Below are 24,828 nucleotides of genomic sequence, written 5' to 3'. Positions count from 1 at the left end.
AAAAAAAAAAAAAAGATGGGGGAAGAGCCCATACCAAGCCCCACAATCTCCCTTAACACACTCTCCAGTCTGTCTGGAAATGTTATGAGCATAAAGAGGGCACCAGAACAGCCACCTGCTGCCCCTGACAACTGGGAGAGCCACGGCTAAGGGACAGGCTGTGAGATCAGGACCCAAAAAAAGGAGGTGAGAAAGTGAAGGATGGAGGGAGGCAAGGGGGGTTTGCAGGGGACAACAGTAAAGATCAAAACCGAAGAAGGCACAGGGCAGTATCTGGCCAGGAATGGCAGGTAGAGAGGGTCAGGAGGCCCAGAAGTCTCCTGGAGACCAGGCAAAATGGAATGGCAGGGCGCTCGCTCACTCGGTGGGATAGTGGACCACATAGGGGTGGAGAAGAGGGGGAGAAGATGCCTGGAGAAGAGGGAGAGAGGTCTATTAAAATCCTCTCAGTGCATAACACAAAATGTCAGGGTTTATAGCTTCATTCTTGGCTTTGCCGGGACTGAGAACCCTGAACAGAAATGTCACCGCTTGTCATGTTTAATCACCTGCTGTTTGTTAACACCTCCCCTGCAAGGAGCCTGTCTCAATCTGCCCCTGGGCCCCCAAGGGACCTGGAAACTGAAAACATCCAGGCTCCTTCTCAGGGTCTGTTAGTCCTGCCTCAGCTTCCTGATGGAGAAGCTACCTTCTGCTGCCACCTGCAAACTCCCAAGGAGCCCCGGAGTGACCCTAACTGTCAAGAAGGTCATGACCCCACTGGCATGAGAGGGTGAGCTTGGTATGGAAGAGGCAGGCACTTCTGCTGCCCTCCAGCCTAACCCACCTGCTGGCTTCAGCCAGAAGCTGAGGGAAAGTTAGTCAAGGAGGGTCTGGAATTCCCTGGTGTCAGCTTGAACATCAATGGCCACAGGACTTCTATGTTTCCTAGACTCTGACCTCCTCACACCATCTGTGGGTCTGGCTCCCTCTCGGATCACACTCTCCTGGGTTGTCTAGACCAGGAATTCTCAGCCCTACTGCTTCATAACCTCCTCCTCTGGGGCGGAACAGATGTAGGGTGCCAGGGTAGCTATGCTCCAAGTACCCCCAAGGTACCCTAAAGACACGGGGATGCTCCCCACCTCCTAAATCATGATATGGTTAAATGTGGCAAAGAACTCAGGCCCTCTCAAACCCATACAAGCAGAGGGGAGGGGGCAAACCCAGGTCAGGGATCAGGTTGAGCCCCAACTCCATCAGACAGCTATTTGCAAAGCAGCCACTTGGCTCTCTGGAGTTCCCAAGGTAACCTGTGAGTTGACTAAACTCTGGAACTGAAGTAGGTGGTCTTCGAGTGGGCCAGGGGATGCATCCCCACCATCCCTCTCTGCCTGCACAGAAGCACACCATACAAACAACCCTGAAGACTTGTCTCCTAAGAGAACAACGCGCTCGTCTAGATTGCTTCCATAAGTGCTTTGGTCTTTTCTGCTCTGCTCACTTCTATGTCAGAGTGGCCCACCCTGGCAGCCCTCCCTGCAGACAAGGGAGGGAGAGTCCCTTTCTCAGGAGCTGTGGAGGACGAAGGTCTGCAGCAAAATAAAGCTTCCCTGTAAAGTCTTAGCAGGCATTTGCATCAGCCAGGACTCTGCAGGTCCAGGGAGGAGTCAAGGGGGACAAGTGGCCTGTAAATGGAGTCTGGAGCCCTTCAGGGACACAGGCTGAATTATAGTCAATACCCAGGGATGTGAGCTCTGTAATTCCCCCTCGACACTGCCATGTGGAACAGCCCCTCGGGGAAGCCTGCTTCCCCCCCTGGCAAGGAAGCTCCATACCGTGTCTGTCTCCTGGCTTTTAGGAACAAGTCTGGCAGTGACTTGGGCCTCCTGTTTCCCCACCTGTGTTCCCTTTTCTTCTTCCCCCCCTCAGTGCTAGAGACGGAACCCTGGGCTTTACATGTTCTAAGAGAGTGGCTCTACCACTATCCCCTCACATCTGTGAAATCCACCAAAGTACACCAAACCTTGTCTTTTTTCTAAGAGAAATGAGTGTTAGGGATGACACTCGTCCCCTGGGTCTCTCAGGAGGACGGCGCTGGCTAGAAACCCAGAGGATGTGTGAGGTCACGTGGCTCATGTCTTCTCCAGATGTGCTAGTCCATCTGTGATCCACAGAAAGAGAGGTCTCAGTGTAAAAGGTGTATAGCTTCCGCGTAAGTCCTCTTCTAGCTCACCCCCCCCCACCCCAGACATCCAGGCAAGGTCTCGTCCTGCTCGGGTGGCACCTACGTACCCATTTGAGGACATGCACACCTAGCTGAATGTAGCAGACCACACAGCAAGGCTAGGTCAGGGCAGAGTGGTATGGGGGGCGGAGCCAGTTATAAGCCACCCCTCCTGTATAGCACATGTTTAGCTCAGGAGGTCCCCAGCCTCTCCAGGACCCCAAGGGAGGGCTGTATTGAGCAGCTTCTATTCTAGCTTCCAATGAAGGCTAACCAACTGTCCTAACTGATGCGTCACCCGGGGTTCACAGAATGTTGTTCTTTCTAGGCCTAGGTAAACTGGAGTAGTTGATGACCTCACCTCCGTCCACCATGTGGCTCTGAAGGGTGGACACTCTGCCCAGACTCTGTGTGGTGTCTGCTTCTGAAGCCCCTTCTTCTGGGGTGGAGGACTGATGCCCCTAAGAAAGAGACCCCAGACTCTCCTGCCTGACACCAGGAGTCTTTGAAAGCTGCTCCTTTTCACTGGCAGGTACTATAAACACATGTGGGATGGTCTTCAGGTAGAAGCATCCTGAGAGGACATCAGCAGTGGCCTGGCTTGGGCTGGGCTGTGGGCACTTCCAGATCTAGAGCTGGTGGGCCTGCGATCTCGGATTTGTCAGATGAACATGCCTTCTGGCCAGGCTGCCTGCTATAAGCCTTTCATTAATTTACTATTAGATGGGAAATTACTCCTCACCCAGGAATATAAGTTTTCATCTTATTTTAAGTTGGATTCTTAAAACAATTACCAGGGCATCTGGCGATGACTTCACCGCTCGGGGCCCTGTAGGGGAGAATGGCAGCCCCAGCCCCGAGGCTCCAGAGGCTGCACAGGGCCTGCTCTGGACCCTAAGGGGAGCTGCAAGAGCTCAGAGTCCCACCTGTGCTCTGGGTCCTGAGACAGCAGTGGACATAGGTGTCTCTGAAGGCTGCCCGCCCTGCCGCGTGTGGAGAGGTTCCCTCCAGTGCCCCCTGAACCCGCTGGTGACAGTTGCTGGGAGCTTTAGCAGCTGGTGCCGCGGGAGCATTTTCTATTTTTAATTGTTTGATCGGAATATTAACTCATCTAGGCCTGCTCCCAAGGCACAGTTCCCAGCCAAAGGGTTTCCCCCGTTTCCTACACCTTCTTTCTCCCCTTGCTAGTCGGAATCAACGTTGAAATTAATAATCAGAGACACACAGACCTCTGTGAATTTGCAGGAGATCAGAGTATGGAAGATTTAAAAAAAAAAAAAAGAGGTAGTTTCCTCCATAACCCAGAGACACCTTAGACTGGTCCCGGCCTTCTGTGCTCTCAGCGAACTGACCCTGGGCTCCAGGGCAACACTGGCTGCTCACACAGGCACAGCCGCTCGGATATCATCCTCAGGCTGCCTGGCATTTCTCCCTGACCAGCACAGCTCTTTGCCCTGGGTCCAGACCAGCTAGGCAAAAGGCTGGCTTTTTGTTGTACCTTTGGGCATCCACTTAGAGGAGGGGACCTTTAGGAGAATCGGCCAGCAGTCTTCTATGGTCACGGCAAAGACTGGCCCATCTACCATGGGCCAGTCACATAACCAGCCTGAACAGGGTGCCACTTGAGCTTGGGATAGAGCGCTGCTGAGACTCAGCTGAGTGCAAACCTGGCCCTCCTACCTTTACCTCACCCCTTCTCAGGGAAGGTCGCCCACCTAGCCCAAGCACTCCAGGCCTCTGGGCGTCCTCCCTCCATAAGCCCTTGGCTCCTACTGCTATGCTCTTCCCTCTCAAGGTCACAGGGCCTCCACACCAGGAATATTTACTCACCAGACTGGCCCTGTTAGCAGCACTCACCACAAATATGCTTTCTGATAAAGTTGGCAGAAAAAATTCTAGCGCTCAAAACAATGTCAGAAATTAGCCCCCACCCCGGGCCAGCCAGGGAGAGGTGGGGCCTGGAACAGGTCATGCAACTCTCTGGGGACAGTCCTGGGGAGCTTTTGTTACTCTCCCTCTCACTTAGCTCCTTCCTGCTTTACCTCCAACATACAGCCTGTTGCCAGGCTTTGAGGACCGGGGAGTAATCTTCCCACAGCCTCCAGAGGCCAGGGCCAGGCCAGGCAGCCTCTACCTTGGCTGCTCCCTGGGCCGTCTCACCTCACTGAGCCCCCTCCCCCAACCCCGTCCTCTCTCTGTGCACAAGGGCTTTAATGTTTTTATTACCTGTTTGACTCGCTGCCTTATTGCTTCTCCCCTTAATGGGGCCGTAACCGTGGAAACGAGGAATAAACGGCCACCAGAAAATGAGATGATTAAACAGGTCACCCTGGCAAAACAAACTCAGCTAAGGAACCTCTGGGGGTGGGGAGGGGAGGCTACCCCTCCCCCAATCAGAGCCAGAAGGCCTGGACCAGGGCTGCCCACATGCCCAGATCCTTGAAAGGACTGGGGCAGATACGGTAGGGCGCCCCCTGCTGGTCAGCAAAATACCCAGCCAATCCAATCTTCAGTTAGCCGGGCCTTCTGGCTTGCTGTGGCTTTGGGCTCTCGGGCAGCAGGGACAAAGGCACCGTTCAGAGGGGAATGAAAGTGAGACCATGGAGAAGACATCTCTTTGGGTCTGGTGATACAGGTCCCAGTAGTCTTTCAACAAGCCTCCAACTAAGGTGGGGGGGGGTCCCCTAAAGCCACTAGGCCTGGCACCACCAGTCTCAAGTAGGCACATTCCCTCCCGGGGTCCCCTTAATTCAAGGACAGAGTCCTATAAGAAAAGCTCAACTCTGGAATGGACCCTATGGGAATACTGGGTATCTAGAGTAACAAAAAGCATGTTTCTCCTCCCCACTGTCTCCTCCAAAGCCGAGGAGTAGCCTAACCTCAGCCCAGGCCACGAGACAGGCTTTAGGAAGTCATCTCAACAGCCAGGCACCTAGACCTCTAGCAAGGCTGTGGGGCCAGAGGACACTCCAGAGAGTGGGCCCAGGAGGTGGTTTTAAGAGCCATGACTCTTCTGGTATGGCCCAAACATTCTACCACAAGGCAGAGCTCTGAAGCTTTGGGCTGGTCCCTCATTCTAGCCTTCCTGTCTATACTGGTCAGACACTGGAGGGATCCCAGTCTAGAACAGAAATCCCAGGGAGAAGTGTGCTTGGCAGGAGGGGAAACAGGATAGATGGACCACAGCAACATGACCTCACACTCTGGGTCCACCCTCTTACATACCATAGTCATGGCTGGTAGCAGCTGTCTTAATGTCCCCTTGCCCGCTCACTTCCATGATTCCAACCCATTCCTTCCTGTAAAGCAGGCCCTAGAAGCTCTTGAGAAGGTAAAGCCCAGGTCCTGGGGGAATCAGACAACATTTCCTGCCTTCCTCCTTCTGCCCCACTCAGAAGCTGGGCAGGCACTTGGGGAAGAGGAATCTCCATCAATCAATGCACCAGCACTTACGGTGGGAAGGCATGAGCCCCAGCCCCATACCAAGCACTGGGAGATGTCAACACAGCAGCTAATGGTCATGTCTAATGGTCAGCATTAAGAGCTGTAGTGGTGGATGAAAACAAGGTCCCTGGCCTTAGTAAATGAACACGAATGCAGTCCTGGCACACCAATGCCATGGGCATAACCAGTTCCTTAGAGCAGCGGGCCCCAGCCAGCCTCTTATCTCTTATCTCTTTCTAGGGCCAACTGGGTATGAGGCTGGCAAGGGGTATGGGGGAGCAAGTAGGAAGGACCTGCTTGCCAGAGCTGGGTGGCCTGGCAAAAAGGCAGAAAAATGTGCTTGCACAATGGAAAACAACTGCTCTCAAAGTTGAGGGGAGAGGCCTCGGAGAAGTCTAGAAGAGTTGGATGGTGGGGGTATGTCGCTAAGGCTACTCTTTCATGAACACCCTGGTCCTCATTTCAAGCCCCTCTTCTTAGCATGAGATGACACCAGCTCTCTCTTACACTGCATGCCCACAAAGCAGGGAACTAGGCAACCCTGACTCTGCAAAGTTCCTTAGGACCCGCTGAACTGAAGCCTCACCACCCACCTGGGGGCTCTTTTCTCACAATGGGCATGCGTTCTGAGAGCCTGAGGTGTAAGCTATAGACAGCTGGACAGCAGACAGCTGGACAGCTATAGAGAGCAGACCACCAGCCTGCCACCGTTCACAAGACACCCAGTAAGGCAGTCCTGTCCAGCTGATTCTCCTCCACACTCCAGGGCCACTGGCTTCCAGGGACTTGCTAGACCCTGGCCTGGCCACCCCAACAGCTGCTGCTTGCCTTGGGGACCCATCTCTAGTAATTACTTTGGAGCAAGTTCCTTCCCTCTCTAACCCTGAGGACCAGGAGAAGGGAAAGTGGTAAGATCTGCATTAAGAGCAAGGAGGCATCGTGGCAGCCGCTGATCAAACTTTAAAAGCAAGCTCGGGAGGGCTGAGCCTTGGGGCCTGGAGTTGGTGGTGAGTTGAAGACCCGATTCTTTAATAAGGGTGGGCTAGTCCAAAGTAGCTGATGGAGACGTAGGGATGCCACAATGACCTGCCCCACCTCATTCCCTGCCTGGGGAAGTGGGCAGGGACTTGAGCCAGGGCAGCAGCTTTAATGAGGAGATGCTCTGCAGTGACTCAGCCCTGCAAAGGTGCCTCCATTTATTTTATTTTCCATCATAAAAACTCAAGCTGCAACTCAGCCAGATTCCCTTGCTGTGGGGGTGGGGAGTATCGGCATTGCCAGGGAGGCAGGAAGAGGCATCTGACTGATGTTGTGCCCCCCCCTCCTGGGCCTCTTTTGAAGGTTCCTGCCAGGGGAGAGGGTCTGAGGTAGGATCTCTCTGGGGACCCTTGTGGACCTACTTTTGGGGCCTCCCTCTGTAGAATGAAGGCCTGTTACCCTGCATTTTGCCACACTGTTTCCTACATTGTAACTAGTATCAAAACTGGTTGGCAGCCATGAGCTGCTTGGTGTCTCACTTTCTACTAAGAAGGGACGGATGGTACACTTCTCAAACCGATGGTACACTTCTCACCTTGCCCATGTGACTCTTCCCTGGATGCCTGCCTTGCTGAGCAAAATCAGGTTGGTCGTCAAAGACCTTAAAGGTCATCTGATGCTCAAGTCCCTCCCAGTGTCACCGCTGGGTACACAGCCAGCCTGTCTGAATGGTACCAGGAAGCACACCGCTTCCAAGACAGCCCATGCTGTCCTTGGCTCTCATGGCTCCTTCCTGCCAAGATGGCACCAGATCACCTTCCCCCTGCAGACTAGCAAAACCGGTGCCCAGCCTGGCCCCAGCTTAGACTGGTTGGGTGGGTGTATCTGGCCAAGTAGAGTCTGCAGGAAGGAAAATTGAGGACGGTCTAGTTTACCCAACCTAACAACCCCTTCTAGAAGCAGCACAGACTGACCATTCCCCAGTACACCCAGAGCCACGAAGGTTCCCAGGAGCTTCCACTTCTGGCGATACTGGGCTTTGAACCTTTGGCTCACAGAAGTTCTGTGGGCCGATACTCTGGCTGCAGGGCTGAGTGTGGGAAGTCACCTTCTTTGCTCCTTGGGGTAAAACACAACTAGCAGGAGTCTGTTGCCATTCTCCTGCATTAGGCTGTTTCCTGGGCCAGCTCTCTTGGCCCCATCTTTCCTGGCCTCCCTATCACTGAAGGTTGGGTCTCTATGTGATGTGGGACCAAAGGGTCTGCCTAAGGAAAAAGGGTCCTGGCCTGTGATCCCAGTAGGTCAAGGAGACAGGCCTGGCTCAGTGAGCCCTCCCCGTGAGTGGTCCAGACAGCAGGGTCTTCCAGCACAGTGCTCCAGTGGGCAGCCCCTCCATAGCTCTCCTGTGTTCGGTGGCCATCCCCGTGAAGTTGATCTCTTGCCTATTTGGCCCTTTACCCAGAACAGTCTACTTGGATCCTGTACAGGACAGCTGGCTCTTCCCTTCTCAAGAGGGGCCTTACGAACAGATCCCACAAAGTCCTTTGTCACAGTTCTCCTGCTCTTACATAGCATTTTTACCCAGGCTCCAGTGTGTACAGGCCCAGGAATCAGCCTGCGGTGGGGGTGGGGGCTAATCCTGGGGAGCTTCCCAACTATAGGATGGATCTACCTGTGTTTGAAAGCTTCCTCCCTGCACCCCCTCCCCCTCTCAATACCCTCCCCCAGGGAAATCATTCTAAAAGGGCCTAATGGAACCAAGTCCTCCTCTCTTCCTTTCTCCTCCCTCCCTCTCCCTCTCTCTCTCCTTTTTTTTTTTTTTATTAGCATTTGTGGAATTTATTCCCAAACTCTCCTAATCTTCCGTACACAACCATTTGATTTGCATAACCCAACCCCCTCTCATAAAAACTGGCTGCTAGTTTAATTAAAAAATGTAAATTTGCTGTCATCTCGGGGCCTGGTGAATTAGGACGACATCGGCATTTTTTATTGCTAAAGACGTCCAGATTGATCCAGCCCTTGGCTGAACTATGGTGGGGGGAAAAGGGTCCACGTGACTCTTGAGGGTCTCGGGACCATCCTGTCCCCTCCTGAGAAACCTCAGTTCTTCCCTGCTACTGATTCACTCATGGTCAGAGTACTTCAGGACCTCCAGGTGTCCAAGGCTGGACCATCTAGTGCTTGCTGGAGGTCTCTGGTACTGACAACTCTTTGGGGCTTTTCCCTTCTTACACTGTGCTGAGGTCCTTAGCTGAAGCGACCAGGGCTGCTCCCACAGGAAGGAAGCCCTATGCTGCACTGCACCAGCAATAAGCCTTGGCCTGTCTCTGTGTCTCAGGAGGTCAAGGGAGATGCTCTCAGCTCCTGGAGATGATGAAAATAGATTGCTCCAGAGATGGGCTCAGGGACGGTAGATCTGAGTCCCAGCCTGCTTCCCCTTTTTGGTGAAGCGAGAAAAAGGGCTCTTCATCTGAAGTTCTGAGATTAAGTGAAACTCCCAAGATCAGAGAAGAGATGGGAGGTATCATTAGTCAACTCCTCCAGGAAACAGAACTTTGACACCACGGACCTTCCCTCTGTGTGGCCAGAGTCCAGACTTGGGTCCCACTGGGAGTGCCCTGCGCCAGCTGACTTCCTGGCCATTCTAGTTTCTAGGAAAAGTTTCCAGAGCCTGTCCCCAGAGTGTGGAGAGCAGTGCGTCTCCCCAGAGCCCTTAAGGTGCCACAGGAGGCTCTGTCACTTGCCTCCTGCCCTGCCATCATGACACTCCCCAGAAGGGATATGGAATCATGCCTCCATGGCAGCTTAGCAGGATGGGAGCCAGCTCCAGTTGGCACTCAGGTCAGAAGGAAGACGGTAGGGCCCGCCTTCCAACTGAGTAATGCCTGAGTCCCTTGTGCTGGCCCATAAGCAGGCTCCCCTGTGCCAGGTAGGGGTGGTGCCAAACACTGGGCCTGTCTCTGAGGTTTGCTTCTTGGCTGGCATGGGTGGGGGCCCCATTTCTGAAGAAAAGGGGGTGGGCCCTGAAAGGGTGGTGATGAGACACCTGATTAGAGGTGGAGGCGGGCTGGTTCTCTGTGGGGTGGAGGACAGGGAGGGGCAGGGTAGCAGCAAAGGCTTCAAGACACCTTCCATAATTTGCCCAGCAGGGGGCGTCTTGCCCTTCCAGGGCACAGATGTCCAGAGGACCTCCACATCCCATGAATCAAGAACACACCTGTTTCTACAGTCTAACAGCCCTGTGAAGGTTCCCTGCCCCCACAACACACATCCCCAATTGCCCTCTGCTGCCTCCTGCCCTCTCTGCCTTACTCTCCTTTGACCCCACAGAAGCAGCTGTCACTGTATGGGTCCTATGGGACTAAGCCATGAACTTGGACAGATCTAATGGCAACTCTAACTAATGCCACCTTTTCTTTCCCCCAATGAAACAGAAGGGGTCAGGGACCAGTTCTGACAAATTATCAACCTGTTTTTCTCTAAGATGCTAAAGAAGAGGCTGCTTTAGACAAGCTAGGATATGAGGGCCCTGGCCCAAAGTTGGTTTCGATAGAGGAGGCTGGAATGAGGCCAAAGAACTAACTAAGGTAAACCTCACTGGACTCAGGCTGGAGGCTCAGATGAAAAGAACTACTGAACACAATGAAATCAAAACTAGAAAGACACCAAATTCACTGGTTAAACTCTGCCCCAGGCCAGTGGGGAGCTAGCTGGGGGCAACCCTAGCGCCACACTGGGCTCCCCAGGCCCACATATCTACATGTAGTCTTCGGTCTGGCCTACCATCCACTTCCCAGGGTGGGGGCTAGAAGGGGGGGTGCTGAGAGAGAGTCCTGGGCCCCTTACTTTGAACTGATAACAGCCACCTCAGCCCACAGATTCTCAGGTGAAAAACACTCATTAGCCATAATAAGCAGCTTGATCATCATCCGACACAGCCTTGTCCCAAATAAATTAAATTCCTTTACCTTGAGACAGTCGCCCCGAAACCAGACTAACCACCTTTCCCAACAGGACGCTGCTTTCAAAAACTAAACCACCCCCCACTAAAAAAACAAAAACACACACCCCTTAAGCCACACACACAGAGAAAAGTGTGTGTCTAAAAAACACAAGAGAAAAAACACGGAGAACAAAAAACCCCCACAAAAAACCCCTAAATCCTCTCTCTCTCTGGGTGCCCCCCAGCTCCCTGTCCCCTCGGTTCTTTCATAATGACAAGCATCAAATTAGTCACAGTTACTGAGCAAGTAACAAATAACAATATCACCATCCAGAAAGCAGGGCTAGCAGGGACCTTGGGCACAGACCCTCGGCGCCTGTCCGGTGCCCTCGGCTCAGCTGCTAGCTCATTGGGCTATGATTACTAACTTCCGTCAAAGAACCGAAAGAAAAGTGAAAGAGCCTCCCAGTGGGTTCCCACCGCCCGTACCTGTTCCAAGATCCATTCTCCGCTCCTTGGTCCCAAACTCTTCGAGAAACGCCATGAAAAGAAGAAGAAGAAAAGAGAAAAGACTGTGTTTAGTGTCTCGCGGGCCCCCTGTCCCCGCCCGCCCGCTGTCCCTCCCCACCGGGCCGAGCGCATCCCGGGATGGGGGGCGCGCGCCGGGCCGGGCCGGGCCGGGCCGGGTCGGGAGGGCGGCAGCGGGGAAAGTTTGCTCCGCGCCTCCCGCTCGCTCTCACGCTCCGGCCCCGCACGCTCTCCGGCAGCTCCGAGTTCCTCCAACTAAAACAGAAATTGCCGGTGGCCGTGGCCCGGCTGGGGATCGGGCCCGCCAGGCCGAGGGCCTCTCTACTCCCCGCCCCGTCCCGAGCGCTCAGGGGTCGCCGCTCCGGCCGGGCCCGGCCCTCCCCCGCCCGCTCCCGGTACTCACCATAGTCGGAGAGTCGAAAGCCGAATTCACTTAAATAATCAACTTTCATAATACTTAATTAATGCCTAATTGCAACTGATTACTCCCCGAATAACAAGTTGTTTTAAAATCCTGATGTCATTGCTCCTGACGGTAACACTCAGGGTAACAGTTTGGCAGGAGGGAGCGGGGCGGGCGGGAGCGGCCGGGCGCTGCCAGGCGCCGAGTTGATTGGCAGGGCGACCGTGGCACCGCCCCTCGCCGGGCGCGCGCGCGGCTCCGGCAGGTGAAAGATCAGACTCGCGCGCGCGCGCGCACGCCCCGCTCCGGCGCTAAGGTGAATGGGGGCGCGCGCCCGCGCCTTTGGCACGCGCGCGCCCGCGCTCCCCGGCACACAGGCTCGGGCGGGCTCGGGGCGGGCTGTGACTCTCCGAAGCTCTGAGAGGAGGGAGGCGGGGCCGGCGCTCGTGGGGTCGCGTGCGAGGGACGGGGAGGCTGGTGTGTCTGTGCGGTGTGTGTGGTTGTGTGCGGGAGTCGTGCGCCCGAGCGAAGCGAGGAGATGGCACGCGCGCGCGCGCCTACTCTCGCCGCGGGCGCGCGCTCTCCCCGGCCGCTCGGGCGGGCGTTCGCCCTGTGCGCGCCCGCGTAAAGTTTTCCGCGCGGGAGCGAGCGCAGGTGCGAGGCGCTTGCGGCACAGGCGCGCGCCCCTGCCGTTCCCTTCGGAGCTGCCCTTGGGCTGCGGGTGGAGCCGATGTGGAAGGGGTTTTGTTTCCCTCGCTCACCCCACTTCCCTCATTTTGTTGCGGCTATTGGAGTTCGGAGAAGAAAGGAGTCGCGGGCGGGCGGCGCAGCTGGGTGTGTCGGGGAAACTCGCACGTCCTTGCGCTCCCCCGTGCGCACTCCCGCACGCTGGCCACCGCGCTCTCCCCGGGGCGCACAGTCAGGAGTTTCCACCGCTTCGTTTTGGTTTTGCCCTTAAAATGGCCCATGAGCCCCTCCATGTCAGACCACGCATGTCCCAGTCCCCAGGCCTTTCTCATTTCTCCTCCCCATCTTCTTTCCTCACAGTTCCTAGGCAGTCTCCTCCCTTGACCCACGTCATCACTTGGGCTTCCTTTCCATCCCTGGACACAGGCACCCCTCAACCAAGTTGGCCAGCGTCCTGACACCTGTGCCCTGGGAACCACACCCTGCCCACTCGGATGTCCCTTAGGTTTGGACGAACTACTTGTCTTTCGTGATTTTCCCTTTCTCCCTGGATTTGTAGGTCTCTTGCATTGCTCCACTCTCCCATACAACCCAAGGTGGTCCACGCAGTAGCCATATTACCATCTGGCTTGGAGGGGCTCGAGGAAATCAGGGAGCAGGACCTCAGCAGGTATTGAGCTTGCCAACTCACTACCTGTTCCCACAGTGCCCAGCTTCCTGTCCCTTGGTGGTCCAGCCTGCTGTCTACCTCTCCTTACTGTCCACTCCCCTGTTGCAGGATGGGCCACACTGCCTTCCAATGAGGGGAGGAGAACGGGCTTAGGCTCTCCCTGGTCTGGGCAGCATTCAGCAAAATGGCGCTGGCCTATTTTTGCAATATTTCTATTTTGCAAAGGGAGGGGCCCAAGGAGGCCTTGAGGCAAAGACGTCAACAGAGTTAACAATCTACTCTTTCTCCTACTTCCCCTTATTTTTCTCCTTTTCTTCAGACTGTTCTTTAGTTCCAAATGGCCCCACAAAGAATACAGCATCTCTCTCTTGTTCTGCCACCCTCCCTAATCACTTCCTGGTGACCTCAGTCCAGGTTGTCACACCTTCCATGCCTCAGGTCCTTCCCATCCCTATGTGCAAACTCTCGACTTTACTGAGTGTCCACTGGCCCTAAAACCTTGAATAAGGAAATGGGGCCCCTAAAACCAAGCCATGTCCTCCCCAGCAGCTGGCCCAGAGAAGCCAGGCAGAGAGTACTATGAGTCCAGCTCCCCTGTGGGACCAATGTCCAGGACTGCCCTGGGAAACCTCTGTGGGTGCTGCTGTCCTAACCCCCAGCCCCCAAAACCCCAACAAGGAGTCTGTCCCCTTACAGCGTTGGCTTGTAGCAACAGGCAATTAGTCCCACACCCCAGGCTGGTGCGGGCAACGAGGTGAAGGAAGAAGGCAGCCTGGCGCCATGTATGGAGGGGTGGTAAAGATGTCTGCTGCATACACAGGGAGCTCCCAGTATGTCCTGAAACTCCCTGAATGCCCTGAGTTTCAGCTGACGATAATCAGGGATGACCCTCAGGAAGGACAGGTGGGGGGTGGGGGGTGGGGGAGTGGGATCACCTCTCCCTGCAGTTACCGAGAACAATAACTTTGTAACCTCTGAAGGTCAAAGGCGGACTAGGAATGGCTGACAGGTCAGGACCTAGAGAGCTAGGACCAAGGCCAGCAAGAGTGGCTGCCACACACGACCCATGGTGCGCGGAGCCCTGAGCTACCTGGACAGCATCTTTTATTTTGAGTCGGTGGGTCACAATCAGCCACCATAGGCGGCATAGGCTGGACTCGGGGGTAGAAAAGGAGCCATGTATAGTGGAGTGAAATGAGTGAAGTAAGAAACAGGCCAAGTTGGCACCTTAGGGTTTCAGCACTGAGCCGAAGGCCACGAGTCAAGGGCTGTGTGTTAAGATCCTCCCAGATCTCGTCTGTTCTATGAACTTAACCACACCAATGGGGGGAAGCCTAGCCATGTGGCCCATCCCATCTGCCTATGCCTTCCTTACTATGATGTGACACCTCTGAGACCCTGAGACTAGCCATCATGAGAACATTCCACAATTTCTCCTGGGCTCCGGGACCCGGGCTCAGAGCCTCCAGGTCTATTCTCCCAAGCAGAATAGAAAACCTTTGCAACCCCATTGGCCCACACCAGCCCCCACTCTCCCAGCCAGGCTGTCATGCTGGCTCGAATCCTCTGGCACCCCCCCCCATGTGCCCACTCATCCTCCCTCCCTCCCGAGCCTGGGGCCTTCTCACTCACCAACCTGTTTACACATCAGGTATCTTATGCTTTATCTGTTCTCATTTTGAATTTGTAACTTTCACATAAACTTGAACAAAGGTCCTTTTGTTCCTGCACCCCACCCCAGGATCCCAATAAACTGGTTCCCTCTGAGGCGACTGGGCCAGCACACAGAAGCCTTAGCCAGAGGACTGTATGTGCATGTGAGCAAGCATGTTCGCACCTGCGAGGGCATCCATGTAGTTGAGAGTGCTCTCCGCAGGGGCAGGAAAAACAGGAGTGTGGGCAGGTGGGGGACACAGAAGGGCAGAGCCTCAGTTGGGACCAGGCTCAGCCAGCAGGTGGGTGATGGCCCAGGGGACGAGCACAGAGGAAGAGGAGACAAAGGGTGGGTCGGATGGAGCGGTATAGAGGGTGGTAAAGCAAGACACCCAGGCCACGCTAAGTGTAAGGCAGACACGGGGATCACATTATAGCAGGGTAGGGGCTGGCACAGCCGCACGCTCGGCCCGTAATCCTGTTAGCCAGCAATCTCCATTCCGAAAGAGCTTCATTTCTTTGTGAATATTTGTAAACTAGATATCTAATGGAAAATTATAGGAAAATTATAGTGAAATTCATGACGGAGAAATCCGATTATCCCTAATTCAATTATGCCATCTTAGCCCACACAGCACATTTCCCATTTTTTTCCCATAAATACCGATGCCAGGGGTCCCGGTAATCAAATAAAATTGAAAATCATCTTCCCATTAAATTCAATTAGCCGCAATTTCTAAAGCCTATCAGAGATTTTAATTACTAAATTATAAAATTCTCCAATGCTAAATTGAAACCAAAAAAATTGCACATCCTTATATTTCAGAGAAAAAAAAAGGGGGGACCAGCAAAATCCTTCAAAAATGTTCCTTTCTGTCCAACTCCAGAGCAGTTTTCCTATTTGGAGGCTCAAGGTTGCTGCTGCCTCTTTGGTTGGCAGGGATACAGTGGGGGAGGGGGCAGAGGGGAGTACCCTTGCAGGGAGGGGCCCAGACACATCCACTAAAGAGGAGCAAACCACACCCCTAAGCCCAGCTAGGACGGTAGCCATCTTCACTGTCTTGGCAGTCTTGGCCCCTGAGATATCCTCAGCTCTGTCTCTCACAATGAGGCCTCAGACTGTCAAGGCTACCTTCTTGGTGGGTAAGCTGGGGTTCAGAGACAGACAGCTTCTCAACTAAATGTGGCTCCCAGAACCACTCCAGTGGGTACCCTGATGGCTGAGGCTAGGGTGGAGATGGGACAGCAAGTCTGTGTGTCCCAGGGACTTCTTAATGGGAGGGCATTTCCAGGGTGTGTGGGTCCTGGCAGGGTACCAGCTTCCTGGGACAAATGAGAGAGAGACCAGTGTGGCCCAAAGCTGGCCTCTCCCTACACTTCCAGCATATTCTGCTGTTTTACCCTCTTGGGAGAAGTCAGCAGCCTTGAACTGGCCAGAGGAACACTTTGCCTCAGGGAGAGACTCTCTCCTACCTCCACCCTCTTTAAGGGACTCACTGGCCATGGTACCTAGCAGAAGCCCCTCCTCCACACCACTTACCAGCCGATAAAGGGTGCTCTGTGCTGCAGGAGAGCCCAGGGAGGTGGCTTTGGTGGCAGCATAAGGTCTGCCCTAAAACCCAAGCTGGGTGGCTGGGTAGGCAGCTGTGGCCCCAGCAGACTTAGGGGAGTCAGCGGAACCGTACCAGCAGCCCAGCACCCAGCACCCAGCAGCCAGGAGCCAGGAGCAGGTCTGATCTGCCAGGCAGCCTGGAGTGCCAGCAGGGGAGGCACCAGCAAACAAAACAAAAACAAAAAAGTTAATTATCTTTGGCTTTTTCTTAATAAATATCCAAACTGGCCCGGCCGGATCCTCCACTTCTGAGGGAGGAAAGAAGGAAAAAAAAAAAAAAAAAAAAAAAAAGCCCAAACCCAATCTAGCAGACTCATTCTTTCTGTGTGTCTACTTTTCCCCTTTGTCTCTGGCACTTGGTTTGTCACTTATGGAAAGTGTGACAGTTTCACATAAATCTCCAATTTTTGCAAAAAGTGGTTTTTGTTGTCTTTTTTTTTCCCCTTAAGTTTTTGGGGTGGGAAAGCGGGGCAGGAGCGAAGAGAGGCAGGTAGAAAGAAAATGGTGAGAAACCTCGGGAAAGAAGCAGGAGAAAGGTGTGGGGGAGGGTGGGAAAGGAGGCTGGTACCCAGCTGCCGCAGGGTACCTAGTAGCCACGGCCCTGCTGGCAGCTGGACTCTGGCAGGGTGCTGCTTTACAACGTTATGTTGGCACTTAATTTCAGTTACTGTCAGGGGGCTAGGGTCCCAAAGCCACCCAGGTCTCACGGGCCCCTCTAGCCGCCCTGTTGCTGCATGGTCTCTGTGCCAAGCCTCTCCTCTAGGAGTAGTGCTGGGAAAGAGAAGCCAGGGAGAGGAGCAAGGGAGAGGAGGGAATGTTGGCTGTCGTGGGGTGGGGGTGGGGGTGAGGCTCTGCCGTGTGGAGTCATGAGCATACCTGTGGAGAAGAGAGTTTCATGTCGTGGCCTGGGCCTACATGTTCAGATGGTGTGTGTACATGCCTGAGCCCAAACTGTCAGAAACTGAAGGCAGGGAGGGCATGGGGAGGGGGCAGCCACCAGGACATGGAACGCTGGCTTTGGGAGCCACTGGCTGTGTAACCCTAAGGAACTCACTGGCCCTCCTGGGACTTCATCCCTCATGTCTAAAGGGAACTGTTATGAGTTGTTGAGGTCTGTTTGGGTGGAGGTGCAGGAGAGTGGCTGCCAAGGGGTATGGGGGCTTTTCCTGGGAGATGGACAAACCCTACAATCAATAGCGGTGAAGGTTGTACACTCTTGTGACTAGACTTTAAAAAAAATCACTGGGTTATACATTTAAAAATGGGTAGATTTTATGGTATGTGGGTCATATTTCAATAAAATGCTCACAAACTAGTGTAGGGAGAAGGGAGATGTAATGACAGCATACTCTCCTGTTTTGGACAGAGGTTCAAAGTCAACATTCACCCTTGCATGGATAAGTGATGGACAAGTACCCACTGTTACTACGGAGCTTGGGCTGGTGCCTGTGAGTGTATACTGCTGGTGCTTATAAATGCCTCTGGGGTTGCTGGCCAGCATGTTGTCAGGCCAGCGAGCTGCCCGCCCCGCCCCCCCCCCCATGCCTTGCAGGGGATCCTGGGCAGCTGCTCCCTGCCAGGGGTGGGAAGTGCGTGGCCTCCGCCGCCTCCTTCAGGTCCCTGGAGAGAAGGCTGCCCACCCTGGCGGGCAGACTCCTGAGCTATACTTGCTGTCTTGCAGGCAGTCATATTCTCCATGTGCAGCAGACCGTGAATTCACCTTCATACTAGTTACAGGGTTATTTAGCTTCCCCTGACACTGACAATCACAAACTTTAATTCGCTGCTTGGTTTCTTCCTGCTGTGCCCTCTGCCCACCCCCAAAATCCTTGGGAGAGGATGGAAGGACTGAGGTCCAGCCCTCTCTTGCCAAAGCTTGCCCTTTGTAGCGATAGAGTGATGGCAGGAGGTGGGGGTGGTCCACAGGAGAAGAGGCTGGGCAAAGGGCTGGAAAGAGAAGGTCTGGGAGAGAAGGAAGTACCACCAGGGCTAATGGGAGCCTCCATCCTGCTCCTCCAGCTGACACTAATGTATTCAACCTGACATCCATCCTGTCGTGAGTGACTCACCCATCAGGCTGCTGAGCTGAAGGCTGGCTGGAACCCACGGGCGGGTGGGCGATGAGGACTCAGTCTGGGACTGGGCTTCTAAGACTAAGCTGGCATGGGGCTGGCTCCTTTACCTGCTGCTAGGTTAGCAGGTATCCCTCAAGAAAGCAATTGGATAGAACCCGCCCTACAAACACACCCTCTTCCTTCCCACCTCCTCCACGGTCTCCTATCAGATCACACCAGCCCATCCCGGAGGCCTTTGCAGGCTTACTGCTCTGGGACTTGGGTCACATCTGTTCCCTTGACAAAGGCAGGTGGGAAATTGAGACCTCGAGACATCTGCCACCCACCCAAATCACACAGGCCCGAGACCAATGTGGGAGATAAAGCCATAACCGGGTGGCTGGCTGGGTACAACAGGGACTCTTCTCTTGACAAAATCCAGTGCAGCCACTCATAGTCAGGTAGAGTCTCAGAGGAAAGCCAAGCCAAGAGGCTCACAGAGACTAGAAGCTAGAGGTTGGAAAGGGAGAGCAAGGTCAGCCAGGGGCTCAAGAAAGGCAGAGAAATGCATTGGCGGGTCCAAGCATGTGTCCACTTCCTCCTAAGCCCCACTCTATAGCTCCACCCCTGCCAGCCAGAGAAGCAGTCATGGTGGCCTGGGCAAGAGAGAGATGTCAACAGGCCGATGGGAGAAGGGGCTTGTTGACTGCAAACTGTCCATTATGGCTCAGATTATAAGCATATTGCACAGGGCTCTCTGCACGATGCCGGGGAAATCCAATACGCTGAAAGGTTAATGCAATCAATTAGGGTGACAAGGAAGTAAAGTAAAGCCTTCCGAGTAGATGAAAAGGAGAGAGGGAGAGGGAGAGCATGAGTTGGGGGGGGGGGATCATGAGTGGTGGGAAGGCAAGAGAGAGAAACTTATGGAGCACACAGAGAAGGCCTGGAGGGGAGGAGACATGTGGAGACCCAGGAGGGACTGGACCAGAGCCAACAAAAGAGGCACCCAGATAACTGGGCTGTGCAGCTCCTATCCCAGACCTCCAACCATCCTGGTCTGACTGGGAGCCTGGCACCCAGCTGTATTCCACAGGCATGGTGTTAAACCAGGGCAGATTCAATCTCTGACCTTGGACAGAGCAAGCACCCACTTAGTATTCCCATGTCAGAAGGACAGCCTGGCTTGCACCTTCACCGGCTGAAGCAGGGACCCAGACCCTTTCCTCGCCTCGCTTCCTCCCAGTGGCCGGCTCAAAGCCTGGTGGGCCCAACCCTATGTCATAAGAAGCTGGTGATCTGAGAGGTTGGGCCACATTCCAGGGCCTAGCAACAAGTGTGAGGGACCCAGGACTGTCCAGTGCACTCCACAGGGGACATTCTTTTTCTACAGGTGCACTGGACTCAGAAGCTTTGCCATCTGCAAGGGCTCAGTCTCGGCGGCTTTCCAGACAGGGTCAGGGAAAGCTCCAAGGCATCTTTCTCAGGGCTGGATGCTATCTCCGTGCTTCCTGGGGAAACACTGCCCCTTGGATTCTGGGCTGGCCGCTTTATGCCGCTACTCATTCCCTTACTCCAGTAGTCCTGCAAAGCACACCTCCTGCCTTGCAAAGTGGGCTGGGGTGGGGGTGGGGACATACTGATGACTACAGATCCGAGGTTCAAATGTTTGGTGCAGGCTACAGGAAGGACACTGGATGCAGGAGCTCACAGGGAGCTGGGGCTGCCGAGGACAGAAGGGCTGAAACTGGAGGGAAAGAGAGACTGGACAGAGCAGGAGGCACTAGGTGGAGGAGGGGCAGAGGCTCAGCAACAGCAGGATTTTATGCACCTTGAAATCAGGCCCCAGCACCAAGTTCCTATGCAATCCCACCCTCACTGCAGTGACCACACGACACTGAGAATGCTCGGAACACCAAGGACTTACACCCTTAGGCAGGTGACCGTGGCAAATCTCATGCAACGTCTATTTTGCCAGAGAGGGGACCGAAATCAGGAGCCAGAATCTGGGCCAGCAAACCCTCCTCTGTGAAAGGGTCAGGTCATAAATATCACATGCCTCACAGGCCAAACAGTTTCTTCTGTAGTCACTCCACTCTGCCATTGTGGAGTGAAAGCAGCCACAGACAATATGAAAATGAATGGGCATCGCTTTCCAATAAAACTTTATTTACAAAATAACAGGCTGTGGGCCAAACGTGACCTGGGAACTGTAGTTTGCCTGGGATTTGTCCAGAAAATGGAAGTAGGATTTGGATGATGCCTGGGGACAGTGTGTCTAATCTGGCAGAGGTCCCCAAAGGAAGCAAGTGGGGCCGGTGGGGGTGGGGGCGCAGAGAATCAGATCTGGCATGGGAAGCCTATTTATGGCTCACAGCATCCTGGGAAAGCCCTTTGAAGGTTTTGAGATTCTTAAGGGGGCTAGGGAGAGAGGAAGGCTGCATGCAGTTCTGCTCATTTCCAGAGTCTCAATGCACTTAGATAGCAGTAAGGCTGAGGCTAGGGAAGCAGGAAGGAGCGACCAGAGGGAGCCAGAAGGGGCTCCGGGAGAGAAAGGCCAGAGAGCGCCCCGGAGCTGCGCTGTAACCAGGGTGGTGCTGGCGGCAAAGGGAGGAATCCACTGGCCCCAGCGAGAGCGCAGGGCGCGGGCCGGGCCTGCCCTACACCGGGCCGCCTCTGATCACGTTTTCAGGGCCACTGCCCGCAGGCGCAGACAATGCTGGGGGAGCCTTTGAAGTCCGAAAGGGATGCCGCGGTGGGAGCCAAGGGACTCTCCTCCCTTCCCCCGTGCTCCCTATGGGGAAGAGGCCAGCGGGACAAAACTGGAGCGGTCGCAGCCTGGCCCCCGAAATGCGAGAGACAAAGGGAAAACAAACAGGTTTGGAGCCAAGCGCACGGTGCTGTGTCTGTCCCCCGCCCCGCCGAGCCGGGATGATGGATGGCTGCAGCCAGCCTGCTCGCCCGCCGGGCAGGCCCCGTTATTTACATAACACTGGCGTTCCACCGGTCACCTCTGACACTGCACTGCCCGGGGCTAAGGCCCGGTGGCCCTGCAGTTCCTAGAGCCACCAGGGACTGTGACAGCCTGTGAAGATCAGGGCAGTGCCGAGTGCCTGGCTTCGAAGGAGCCCTGGACTTGGGGTAAAGCAGGATATGGCAGCCTCCTCCCAGCCAGTTCTTAGCAGATGTGAAGGTGGCTCAGCCTCAAAGGAGAGGCAGAGCCGGGGGCGGGGTCTAGGACATTAAACTCATTCGGATCTCTAGGCGTAGCCAGATGTAGAACTTCCCTGGAGAAGCAGAGGCAGCAACCACAGTGGACACACAGTAGGGCTAGAGTGGGCACCAGCCGGGCACCAACATTCCACTACCGCAGCTTCCTGGAGCTCATTCCTTGCTCCAAATCTGCAATCCATCCACCCCCAGCCTGTTTCCAGTATAAAAGCCAAACAGTTCTAGCCGGACCCCCATTGTTCCGGACAGGTTCCAGTTGCCACGTGGGTCCCGTTCCCTGCCTCTAACTCCCCATCCCCTCCTGAATGCTTGAAGAATTGAACTCAGGCCAGGGTGGTCATCTCAAACCAGCAGTGGTCACACAACACACAGAAGAGGGGATGGGGGGAGCTTGAGTCTTACCTCACCAGGTCCTGGAGATTCCTCAAACACAGCTGGGACGTCACTTCATCCTGGTGACAAAGAACAGCCCGTTAGTCCTTCCAGGAGGGTAAACCTATGACTTCTTCCCTCCAAGCATGCTGTCAGGACCCACCCCTATGTGTCCAAGGGCTCTCTGTCAGCTATGGGCTAAGACACTGATGCTGATGCTGCTCCAGGGTGAGCCAGAAGGATCAGTGATTTGGACATGCTCGATGGGCTCTGCTTTGGGCCCATTTTAAGTATATGCCAACCAAAGACTGAAAATTCAGGAAGCAGTGGTACCTGTTATATGGAAAATACGGCTCCTAAGACACCGCTATCCAAAGAAAGTCAGGCTGTTCTACACACTGCCCAGTGGAGGCAGAGAAGGGTGTGTGGGCATGTGTGTGTGTGCGCGTGTTTGTTGGCAAATGTGTGTGTCTGTTCACACACATACATGTGTGTGTGCTGGTTATAGACCTTCAGTCTCCCCTGAACCTTTAGTGGCTACGTGTGTATTCCAGGAGACAATCAATAAATGCCACACCAACCACTCCTTGACTCTTTTTTCCTGGGCCCTGAAAACAAAAACAACAAATGGCAAGCTGTTCCCAGGTGACTGAGTGAGCCTTGGGGCTCAGGGGGCAAGGTCAGATGTCAGGAAGCTACAACTCCGTTGGAACAGACTGTGGGCAGTTCCTTCCACCCCGATGGACCAATACAACACCCACAGAAGGTTCAGACCAGGGGCGCAATAACACTGAAGGATCTTTAACCAATCATTAATGTTTCTCAGCTTGTAGGCTCAGGTCCCCTGCAGCCTAGAGCAGGGGCGTGGGGGTCCAGGTGCAAATAGCACAGACTTCACTTGTGGAGGGAAGAACCCGAGGGACCTGTGCTTACCCACCTGGCCCCACCTGACCTTTCCAGGGGCCTCCCTATACCTCAGCCTCAGCATCTGCCTGCTGGACAAAGGGTTTGCCGTTTGTTCCCCTTTCCTTCCCTATCCGGCATTTGTGGCTTATCAGTGATGCAAGAAGAATAACACCAATTTCCTTAGGCCACGTAATCCCCAAATCAGATTGGGGGGGATTGCTGGAGATGGGGTGACCTTGTCCAGGGATCCCAGAATGCCACCCAGTCCCACCACCCGCTCTCTCATTCCCAGGACATATTTAGACAGATAAAGCTAATTGTACTTGACGTGTCCTCTTAAGGAGGGTTCTACTCTCTGCTAGGCCAGTGTTACAGCCTGGGCTGCTGGGGCAGAGGGGCGGCAGAGCTGATGTGGCTGGGTAAAAGGCTTGAGAGCCTGGTGACCATCAATTGGCTTGGGAGGCCTTCTCTGTGGGCCTAGGCCACTTGTCGATCTAGAAGGTGGGAGCTGAGGGATGGGAAGAGAAATGAGTGGACAGCTATGGTAGGGGGCAAGAGGGAGAAAATGGGTGCCGGGCAGAGGCGGAAGAGGCCAATGGAAGCCTCAGAGAGGAAAAGGGACGGATTGGAGGTGAGAGGTGAGCTAAGCTAAGGGGAAGGACTCCGGGCTCGGCCAGGGGAACAGGAACGGAGACCCCTAAGCCAATGCTGGGAGGAGCTAGGTGGGCTCGGCCAGCAGAGTGCTCATTCTGGCCAAGGAGCCTTAGGCCCTGGCAGGGCACCATCTTTGTCCTGTCCATCCCAAGCTCGCCTCCAGCCAGCCTCCCCTGAACCCCCAAAGCCCCCCAACTCTACAACTCCAGTATCTCCCTTCCACCACACTTTCTCCTCTCCTCTCCTCCCCGGCAACTGTGCATTTATTAATTCATGAGGCACTAATTAGTTCTTTGTTTAATTTTGTGTTAAACAGACTGACCGGAATGATAACGACTTACAGCACAGTGTTGCCGTCCCCAACCGCCCCTGTTTTCCAACAACAAGGGAGCGCAGGAGACCGGAGCGCTGAACCCAAATCCCTCAGCAGTTGCACTTCATTAAGTCAAATGTGACGAGGAGCTCAGAGAGCAACTTGCAGATCTGATCACACAGAACAATCGCAAGGAAACTTTCTAGGAGTTGGTTGGGGCTGGAGGCAGGAGGGGGAGGGGTGGAGACGCATATACACAAGCCACCAAGATGAGCCCTCCAGTCCCATCCTTGCCTGTCCAGGGCAGGTAGCCTGGCTGACAGTGGCTGGGGCATTCATTATCTCTCAGTTGGATCTGGGGTGCTAGGAAGATTCTAGGCTCCCAGTGAGGACCCGAGCCATATCCAGTAGGCCATTTTCTTTTCTTTATTCTTGTACCTTCTGCCTCTGTCCCTCCCGGTGCTGATGCCTTGTTCTGGCCTATAGGAATGAGTGGTTGGCACAACCGGAAAGTGGCCATGAACGAGAAAGCCGGCACAGTTAAGGAAGGGGTCCGCAAGGGTCGGGGGAGAACAGGAAGGCTGAGGTAAAGGGAGCCGCCTCAAGGCTGAAAGAGAAAAGGAATATGTGTTCAGGACTCATGTGTCCATGTGTTGTCAGAGCACCCTCTGCCAGGTTCCTCGTGTGTGTGTGTGTGTGTGTGTGTGTGTGTGTGTGTGTGTGTGTGTAAGGGTTTCTCTATGTAGCCCTGGCTGTCCTGGAACTCACGTTGTAGACCAGGCTGGCCTCAAACTCACAGAGATCTGGCAGCCTCTGTTTTCTGGGTGCTGGGATTGAAGAGGTACACCACCACCACCTCCGCCAGTTTTCAATCCATCATCCCATCCTTCACCCATCAACTCATTCATCCATTTTCTGTCCATCTTCTGTCAGTCTGTCCAGGCCTGACCCTAACTACCCTCAGAACTAAAGGTTGAGGGCTCTGTGTAGAGGGACAAGCAATCAGAGCAAAGCAGAGCAAGGCTCTGGAGCCTGTCGGCTGCCCTGTCGGAGCCTGTCCCTAAGTAGCTGGTCTCATAGCAGCAGCGGCCTCTTCCTTCCTGTCCAAGGGAAAGAGGAGGCCCTTGGCCCCAGAGATGTCCAAGTTCCAACCTCATCAGCTATAGCACAG

General features: G+C 54.5%; 1 protein-coding gene across 1 annotated transcript in view; it reads right to left on the bottom strand.

The window, feature by feature from the left end:
* Positions 1–11,672, bottom strand: part of Casz1 (castor zinc finger 1) — a 53,093-nt gene extending 41,421 nt beyond the window's left edge. The window contains exons 1-2 of the mRNA XM_051173973.1: positions 11,506–11,672; positions 11,064–11,102 (exon numbers count right to left, since the gene is read on the bottom strand). Of these exons, the coding sequence (XP_051029930.1) occupies positions 11,064–11,102; positions 11,506–11,554 (88 nt within the window). The 5' untranslated portion in view covers positions 11,555–11,672. The remainder of the gene's footprint in view (positions 1–11,063; positions 11,103–11,505) is intronic.
* Between the last annotated feature and the right edge of the window lie 13,156 nt (positions 11,673–24,828).

Source organism: Phodopus roborovskii, unplaced genomic scaffold, assembly GCF_943737965.1.
Source record: "Phodopus roborovskii unplaced genomic scaffold, PHOROB, whole genome shotgun sequence".
In the NCBI taxonomy this organism is placed as follows: domain Eukaryota; kingdom Metazoa; phylum Chordata; class Mammalia; order Rodentia; family Cricetidae; genus Phodopus; species Phodopus roborovskii.
This window is presented reverse-complemented; position numbering and strand designations above follow the sequence as displayed.